The sequence below is a fragment of the Acyrthosiphon pisum genome, chromosome A2 (genome assembly GCF_005508785.2).
Source record: "Acyrthosiphon pisum isolate AL4f chromosome A2, pea_aphid_22Mar2018_4r6ur, whole genome shotgun sequence".
Lineage (NCBI taxonomy): Eukaryota > Metazoa > Arthropoda > Insecta > Hemiptera > Aphididae > Acyrthosiphon > Acyrthosiphon pisum.
In genome coordinates, this window is record NC_042495.1 from 49712410 (window position 1) to 49722677 (window position 10268).

Consider the following 10268-nt stretch of genomic DNA (forward strand, 5'->3'; position numbering starts at 1 on the left):
TTTTATGAGCGTTTGAAATTCATATTTTTACAACATTGATATTCACTCGATTTCTTACGTAACGATTATCTTACCTTTGTTGTAATTAAAAAACGAGTGACTGTAGAAACTTGAAAATTTCACCGAATGTTTATATTAGCATTTTCTATATACGACAAAATTTTGAAAATAATTTGACTCTTTTTGAGCTGTTTACGGACATTGTAAGTTTTCAATTTTTTTAGTTTTTTTTTTCTATAAATATCAATAAAGTTTTATCTATTGGGCCAAAAAGTGTAAAAATTAATACAAAGCCCTGATATATTGTTACAATAGCAGTTTAAAAATATTAAAAATACATAAGCACAATTATTTTTTATGAGCATTTTAAGTTGAAATTTTGACAAAATTTATCAAATTTAAAATTGAATAATTATTTTGTAGTTAAAAATTTATAAAATGTTCAACTTTTATATCTAAGGATTGAAAATTTAAAACAAGATTTCACGTAAATATTTAATTCTGTTACCAAAAATGCTAAGAAATACAAGAGCACAGTTTATTTTTATAGTAATTTTAAGTTCAAATTTGGACGAAATTACATATTAAAAAACCTGCAATAACTATTTTAGTTATTTTGTTGTGATTGTATAATATTATTTGTGGGTACTTGTAACTTCTAAAGTATACTATTATATATGTATACCATGGTGAGTATTATGTTATATACATATTACTCAGTTTGTAAACTTAATATTATTATTTTTTTTTTCACTGATTGAAGAAATCAACAACTAAAATGTTGGACTTATGGTTTAATCACTGTTAAAAACCCAATAAGGTATTTAGTATATTTTCAGAAGATCTAAAAACGACGAGTATATTATTATATATTAGATATATAGACAAATAGTATCCAAAAAAGTAAGGTACTCATACAAAGAATATAACTTGATAAAAACAAAAGGTGGATAAAATGGACGAGAAAATATAGATTGTGGCCTAAGGTGTAACTAGTACACACCTAGTGTTTATATTTTATACTTTATATTATAATATTTTATACTCGCCCAACACGATCCACAGTTAGACTGGTCCTTAATCGAACCCAACAAGGACGAGCACTCGGGCCATCGTTCTCTGGCGTCGAAATTCTCGGGGAGAGCTTCGTTGGATTCATCCTCGGCGCTTTTCTTTATCGGAGCGAACCTAAACGAGTTAAAGTTCCTGGGCAATACGCCCATCAGCTGATTGAAGTTTTTTCCGTCTCCTGGGATGACGTTGGTGTCGCTGGCCTGAAACGCGACCGGGATAAATCGATCCAAACGAGAGTAAAAATCGTTATTTTTTAAACTTTTTTTCATCGTCAGCTTAAATCATTACATTCAAAGAAACAACTTCTGCACAAAATATTTCTACCTATGTTCATACGACATTAAAATTTTAAAATATTCAGAGTCTGACGTTTGTACATCATAAATCCTCCACCTGCAAAAATTGCGTGGTCGTTTGCGCATAGCATGTTTTAACAATTATTTAACACGGTATTCAGTATTATTTTTAGTACTGTGAAATTATCATATATTGTACACCAATAACATAATATAAGTATATTATATTATATCTGATTAAAAAATATTTTAAATAACTTTAAATTTAATATTCAAAACATTTTGTATTTTTTTGTGAATGAGCAATCTAGGCTAGACAAATCTAACTTCATACAAGTCAAACTTAGATAGTTACATATTATTTTAATAATTTTTTACACAACAATTTGTAATTTTGTAATTTTAATGGGAATGTAAATTATGGACACTTGAAATTAGAATTATCGTATAGCTGAAGATTTAATATTTATTGTTATATTTTTATAAGTACCTTCTCTGAGCATTGTGACTACGGTAAGCAAGTAGAATGCGTTATATTATATTAACAATATATATTATGACTTAGCCACGTTGGTATAACATAGACCATTTAAAGATCGTACAAAGAAATAATCTATAAGATATTGTAAAAAAACGTGATTTTACTTTTTCGGAATTTATACATTGTAATAGTATATGCATGTTAGTGGCAATAAGGGTAACATAATATCGTAATTAAATATAAGTATAATACTATATGTAATAGGTATATTATATAAAATAATGAGAACGAATAGTATAGTTATTGATTGTTTATATAAATCGCATAGACACAACTTATGAGTTATAATAAATTAATAACTGTGAACCGCGGCCATGTATAAAACTTGACCAATAGCCGAAATATTCTATGGATAAGTATATCGTTATTATTTCTTAGTTTTTTTTTATAAAATAAAATGCTTTTAAAGTGTGTCATTTCCGTATCACTATATTGTTAAGAAGTTTACATAATTTATACGTTGAACTGTTGAAGGCTTCGTTCGATGGTTACCAAATCGGTATAATTTTTTTTTACAATAGATTTACAATAATTTGCAACGTCGTTGAAAAAAAATAAAAAAATACAACACATCTTTTAAGACTGCAGAAAAAATTCTCGTGATTGCGAATTTGTTGAAAAATAATGACACCGATCGAACAAAGTTGGGATGCAAACTTCACGTAAAATATTTTTTTATTTCATAAATGAACTGAACCGATGTTTTACGTTAATTTTATAAACCATATATTTTACACGGTATTATTTTGTGGAAGTTTAAAATACTCAACTGTTTTCTTTGTCAAAGAATTTGATTTTTGGTTGAGTATAGTTAACTATAAAAAAATACATTACTGTAGGTATATCTTCTCAATTTCTATGTTCATTTTACTTTGACTAAAAATAATTTTTAAAGTATTTGAAAATAATTAGTATTAGATTTTAAATACAGATACCTACTTTGAGAAAGTATTTAAAATACTTTGTTGAAGTACTTTTTCCAAAAGTATTCAAACTACGTATTTGAGAACTTAAAAAGTATTTGAATACATTTACTGAAAGTACCTACTCAGTTATTTTACAACTTTGATGTATAGTAATTGTTATCGGTGGAAAAATAAAAGCCAATCTGCTTTCATTTTCTAAACGCCACATAAATTAAATTATATCGTTGTAAAAAATAACTAAATTAATACAACTTTATTACCTATAATATAATAATATAAAAAAACCTAGATATAAAATTATTTTATACATTTCCCAATATCGATTTGTAATTTTGTAAATTCCTTTGGACTCGTAATGTAAATAATAAAAAACACATTTAACACGTCTTCTTCTTACATCATTCTCAGGTATATACTCGAGTGTCACATCATAATATATAGGTAATATTAACAATTCCATGCGTAGTTGATGCAGTTGACACATATGATAATAATATACAAGTATAACATATTCTTTGAATATATCATTTAAAGAATAACGCGTATAACTATAGCATTGTGATGGAATTTATGGAACTCCGTGGCTGTGGAGGTATTTCAAAAATACTTACCCTCCACGTGTTGCCTGGGTCCGCGTTCACAGAGTCGATGATGAACGTCGCTTCGTTCGTCACCGCCGAAGATTCGCGGACGGCGACTGCCACCATTGTCGCCAGGACGATGAAAATACTTGCTGACATTTTCATCCGAATTCGACTTGACGTAGTCTCTGTACGTGGTCCTACGACTGCAGACCGTATTTTGAAAGCGTCTACTCAAGTATCGACGGTGAACGGTATTAGATGTTTTTATTTTTTTACATTTCAATTGCCTCGTCCAATCGAATGATATTATGTTATCAACCGTTATCGTGGACACTCGTTAGAGCCGTCGTTGAGGAGACGATAAGAGCTGAGACCCAAACGACAATATTTCGCACGTTTAACACCATATTATTCATCACTCAGCGAGACCAAAACATAAATTAGTTCTTAGGATTCAAATTGTATTAACGATATAAACGAAACAGAACGATGATATTCGTTAGAATATATTATATAGGTACGTATTAAATTGAAATTAGGAAAAGGATTGTTGGAAAATGTTAGACACGTGCATGTAAGTGCAATTAGTTACAACTTATAAGCTGCGTATGTATAAGTAGATCACATTTTTTAAATGAAGTTGATGTCCTATAAATTCTTAAAAAATGGACGATTATTTGTACGAGTTCAAATTGATCCTCGACTTTCCCGTAACTCGTAAGTTACTCTCGTACTTAAGTAAGAGGGTAGTACACATTCGGGCGAAGGGACCGAATAATGGAACGCCACAAATCCATAAACTTCTGCTTTCACTCTTGGTACATTGTGTTTAAATACAATTTTAATTAAATAATGCCCAAACCATTTTGAAAGACTGGTAAAAAATATGATTCATTTAGTGTACATAAATTGTAAATTATTAAGAAAATTCACTTAAATAATAGTATAATATAGTACCTATATGGCTATATATTATACCTAATATCTATTTCCACATTTTTTCTAAAATGTCTCAAAAATAACGAAAAATTCAAAATTAAATTTGTGATTGTTAGGGTAACGTTTTTCCTCCAATAATGAATATAATATTAAAATTCCTAATTTTGGAATTTTTGAGTTTTAAAATACTTAAAATTGTTTTACCATTCAAGGATTGTGTCTTTCGGTGGTAAGAACTTCTATTTTTCAAATACGATCCACCCTTTTCTACTGTAAATAATCGTTAAAAAGCTGATAGTTTTTCAAAATGTTGATGCATTTAAGTCAGGGACTGGAACCTTTTGAATTTATCGGTATCGGTTTCGGTACCGGTTCTCCAAAAATAAAATAACGATTCCGGTTCGGTTCTAGTTCTTTGATGAAAAAAAATAAAGGTACCGGTTCCAAATAATTTAGGTTCCGGTTCCAGATAATTTCGGTACCAAAAAGTATAATAATTTCAAATAGTCATCCAGAATGTGGGTATAATTGAGGTTAGGTTAGGTTAATTGAGGTATGAGAAATATTAGAAAACTCATAATATATCATAGATACATACTACATAGATTATACACAAAACCGTGATACCTTTAAATATGATAAATAAAATTATTTTATTTTTGAACCTAAAAGTACCTTTTTAATTTAAAAATTCCGGTTCGGTTCCGGTACTTTATTATATTAAAATAAAGGTTCCGGTTCCGGTTCTTAATATTTTAAAGGTTCCGGTTCCAGAACCGGTTCTTTTAGGTTTGGTTCCAGTCCCTGATTTAAGTTGACATTTTACGAGTATTTTCTGGGTTAATTATCACTACGAACTAAGGTTAATAAATTAATCCTTGATAATTGACTTAGAAGATATGGATCTATATTCTATAATGATTTAAAAATATATTAATTAATATTAGTTTACTAAAATTTTATATTTTGTATAAATTGTCAGAGTATAATAATTAATAAGTATTAATTTATATTATATTTTTTGTAAAACTATTAAGTTTATATTACAGCGGGACACTTTTTAAATGGTATAAAATATCTAAGTAACTGAAAATAATGATCTATAAATATATACTTTATCTAAAATTAAAGTATTTGAAATTATGGTCTTTAATTATTTTTGAAAATTCCAAAAACTAAAATTTAAAATAATGAAAAAATAAATGGTAAAAGGGTAATGGCTGGTAGGATGATTAGGAAATCATCCTGTATACATAGTATTATAATATTTATATATTATATCATTAATATACTGATAATCGATTTATCAATGTTTCATTAGACATTATAAGTGTGTTGAAGTGATATTTGAACTTTGTATTATCATAACAAGACAAGTATAATAATGTGATTATTTTAAATTAGTTTTAAAATATATTTGATGATCACATTGATATAATAACCAGCGGTACCATAAGATTAATTAATAACAGATTATATTTGTTTGGGCATACAAATGTTTTTTGAATTTCTACATAATTATCTATTTTGAACAAAATAAAATATGCAACAATTAAATTTTGAATTTAAACTGCTGTATTAGATATTATATAAGGTGTACCTATATTAAATACTGAATATATTATTATTAATAAATTATATACATCGAGTGCCGTGTATAATGTAGTCTACATAACGACATTTTAGATAGTTTTTAAGATTTAGTTTTTTTTATTCATTGAATTTAATATTATTTCCTTATTAAACAGTTTAAAAATATATTGAATTATACATGCATAAATTATATAAAATGATTATTTTTCAAAAACTGTTTACATTTTACACTTTTTCATTATTATTATTTATTCTTTACTTTTAAAATAATATAAAATTGCACAATTTATCGCTCTAGTATAAATGTATAATAACATAGACGATTTTGAGTGTATACTTACCTCGTAATTTAGTAGAACACTGTATTAGATGCGTTGAACTTGAATTCATTGATAATACAATATATTGCTTAAAAAAAACGATTCTGAGAGGAAACTGTTTGTCAGAGTCAATTTTTAATAAGAATATTTCATATAATTTATCTATATTACTATTAGTAATTTATTTTTTACTAGTAATATGGTAGGTCAGACTAATTTTTCTATTAAAGTTAGATATATGTATTATATTATATTATAAATTATAATTATTACTTTTAACTTATAAGTCAGTATACAGACTACAGACGTGGGTACCGTATATTATAATGATGTGAATAGGTTCGTGGTATAAATATCTTAAAACTACCTAATAAATAGTACGAATTTCGTAAGACTTCAAATGCTTAAAAGAGCTGAAACATTTGAAAACAATAAAAAAAAACAAAATCGATTTATTCAAGAACTGGTTTTGAGTAAAAATTCCAGTTTTTCCTCAACTTTATTTTTATTTTACTTGATAATTTTGAAAAATACAGAGGCTTTTTGAAAATGGTCCAAGTATTAACTAAATCTAAATCGTTCCTAGAAACCAACCTTAACGTAGAAAATTGAAACTTTATTACTGCTCCTAACAGACTCCTTGACATAAAACATAAAACTATCATTATACCTATATATTATCATGATTAATTCATTCGTCGCTCTCCTTAGAATTTAAAACTCTGTGTATTACAATTTTGTGCGAATTCTGAAAAATGTATATACATTTAGCTTATCAATTAGAACTTACAAATATTTAATGATATTGAATATTTGTCTACATATCATTTAACAATAAATTTCCGATAAATTATTTCTATTTTTAATTTAATCTATTATATAGTTTTGTTATAGCAATAGTCAAGTTAATTTAATTTAAATTAAATATTTTAATTTTGTATGGGCATTTTTTATTATTAACTATTCTCACTCTGATTGGATACCTTTAATAATCGGTTAAGAATCTTACATATTATTTTTTAATCAGAGGCGTCATTTGGGGGGGGGGGATGCAGGGTGTACATTTGCACCAACTTTTTTTTTAAAACGCCTTCTTTGGCCTGCCACCAATAAATATATACTGATATATCTAAGTGTTTTATATTATATAGTATTTTATATTTTTTCAGTATTAAAAAAAAAATGTATTTTACTAATGTTTAATTTTCAAGAATTTTTGATGTAGAGGTCCTATAATATTATAATTTATAAAATTATAACACAAACATCGTGAAAAATGGTACCCATAAATTAAATTTCTGGTTTTATTAAGCTGGCTATCTTATATATTTTGATTATGCATGTGTTGGTTTGGACTTAGGTTCGATTAGATATTTACTATTTTATTATTAAGGTGTTTTATACTCATAAATTTATTTACCAAGTGTAAATACCACTGTACACTGGTAACCACAATATATAGTATAAAAGTACCTACATATAGTTCTTCAAAAATAGTAACAATATTGTAATATTTTCATACTAATATAAGTGACATATTAAATAAAAATCTTCTCCAGTTTTTATCCCCACTTGATCCCCCCCCCCCACAAAAAAAGAAATGTTTTCTATGTGGCCTGGTAATAATTTGAATGGCTTGCCAACATTTTGGCACCGACAAAAAATAAGTTGAAATGACGCCCCTGCAGTTTTTATTGTGACAATATTAACCGTCGAATTTTAAAAACAGTGTATCATGATTATTTGATATTAAATTAAATTTTTATTTATTCATTTTTGCAATCTGAATGAGAAATAAAATTACTTGTGTAATTTTGACAAACTAGTAAAATACGGTCAATTATATTGAAATTATAAAATTAATTAATTCAAAATAATGGTTTCCAAAAAGTATCACTCAGACTCTTGAAACGTAAAACGAATCACGAACAAATTTAAAGTAAATGCAATAAACTGACTTTTTAATTATTCTTGTGTTTAATGATGATACTAACACGTCAAATATGTCATCAATATTCCAAGCTACTTTAAACTGTGTTAAATTTTATGTTTCCATTTAATTTATACACAATTTATAGGTACATATACTTTTATAATATACTAGCTATATTCAAACAACATTCATTGATAAATTATATCTTTAATTTTTTTTTATATATTTACATAGATATTTGCACTCAACAGAGAGTATCTCATGTAGGTATATAGTACTATATACCCATATTATTTTTTGAATGGATTCTTTTAGTCTTTTTTTTTAAAACTCCAAAATTAAGAGAATTCATTTTTACGTACTATTAGTTGATATAATTGGAATGAATTTCATTTACGAGAGCTCAATTACAACTTTTCAAAACGAAAATCTAATGAAACACAAAAAAAACTTAAATAATTTCATACATTTTTTGGGATAGGCGCCTACAGAATAGTTGATACACATAGTTAATTATTTTTAGTTTTACAATTTATAATAAAATATAAGTCCTCATTGTGTTATCATATTATTTATAATTGACCATGAAAATAACAGTTTTCGATTATTATTTCAATATCATTGGAACCGACTGTATAATATTAACATTTAACACTTTTAAGTAAAAAAAAATGTATTTAATGTGAATTAAAAGAATTTTTTTTTAAATTTGTAAAAGATGCATTTATATACATTATACATAGGTATAATTACATAAATAATGTACCTATAATATTAAGTTATATATATTTTTTAATCTTTATAAATCTTAAAAATTTATTTTTTCGTATTGTGATTTGACATTCAATTAAAATTTAAAAATGAAGATAAAATATTATGAGCTTTATTATTTTTTTCATCAACATTTTATAACAATTTTGACTATTCAATTAATACACCTACTCAATGTTGAATACCTAAACATTTAGAACATCAGATTTTTTTAAAAATAAATTTGGCCAATAATAAAAATAAGTAAAAACTGTAATATTTAACAATAATTATACAGGTTAACAATAATTAATTAATAACTACCATTTTTAAATCAGATATACTTAGGTTATCGAAGTATAAATAACAAATAAATAATATTAAATACATAATGGATGAATGAATAATAATGGAATTATAGAAATCTAATTTTAAGAGCTGAAATTATTGGTCCATTAAAAAAAAACAATTGATTATAATAATATGTACCTACATTAATGGATGTACAAAAAGAGATATTTTTTTATCATAAACATAAATGGCAGTGTATAATGTATGTGTGTGATAATTAATTCCTTGGTACATTTTTATTTATAATAATATATTTTTAAAATAAAGACAATTTGATTAATTACTTTGTATTAGTGCTTATATTATATGGGTCTACCTATTTAAACATTTTATTTTAGTAAAAATGTACTGTACTCTCATGTTAAAATATATAAAGTCATTATTTTTATGATAATAATTATAAATGTATATTATTTATCTTTTAAATTAGGTTGTTTATAGTATTTTAAAATTATAAAAATTAAACCTTAACTTACCAATTATAGGGGTACTATGTTCTTAAAATATACACTTTAGATGCCTAATATGAAACAAATTTGAATTCATGATGTTTGCCGATATCTTAGAAATAGGTATATAATAATATTTTATACAGTTCAAAAATTTCAATTTTCAACCTAGAAAGTGAGTGAATAAGATAAGTTAATTTAAAAAAAAAAGTTAACAAAATTAAATTTTGTATAGGTATTTATATTTTGCGGTGATTAATATTAACATATTTTAAGAATGATATCCATTTGACTTCAATCGAACGTAATATCCGACTGCCAGTAAATGTTTGGGTAATCGTAAAATGTATACGGAATAAAACCAACTCTGAACATTAATCATAAAATAGGTAGGTCAAAATACGAATATGCGATATTACGGTAATCTATTTTTTCTTCAGCTGTAGGCTTATAGCTGCAATGCATATTGCTGACTGCTGAATTTCTAATACTCTGGCCATCATATAAATACC

The 10268-nt window shown here is 25.7% G+C and overlaps 1 protein-coding gene across 1 annotated transcript in view; it reads right to left on the reverse strand.

Annotated features, from left to right (window-relative positions):
- Catb-1418 (cathepsin B-1418) overlaps positions 1-3657 on the reverse strand; it is an 8168-nt gene extending 4511 nt beyond the window's left edge. Inside the window, exons 1-2 of the mRNA NM_001126142.2 lie at positions 3449-3657; positions 1050-1274 (exon numbers count right to left, since the gene is read on the reverse strand). Coding sequence (NP_001119614.1) covers positions 1050-1274; positions 3449-3583 — 360 coding nt within the window. The 5' untranslated portion in view covers positions 3584-3657. The remainder of the gene's footprint in view (positions 1-1049; positions 1275-3448) is intronic.
- Positions 3658-10268: the final 6611 nt, after the last annotated feature.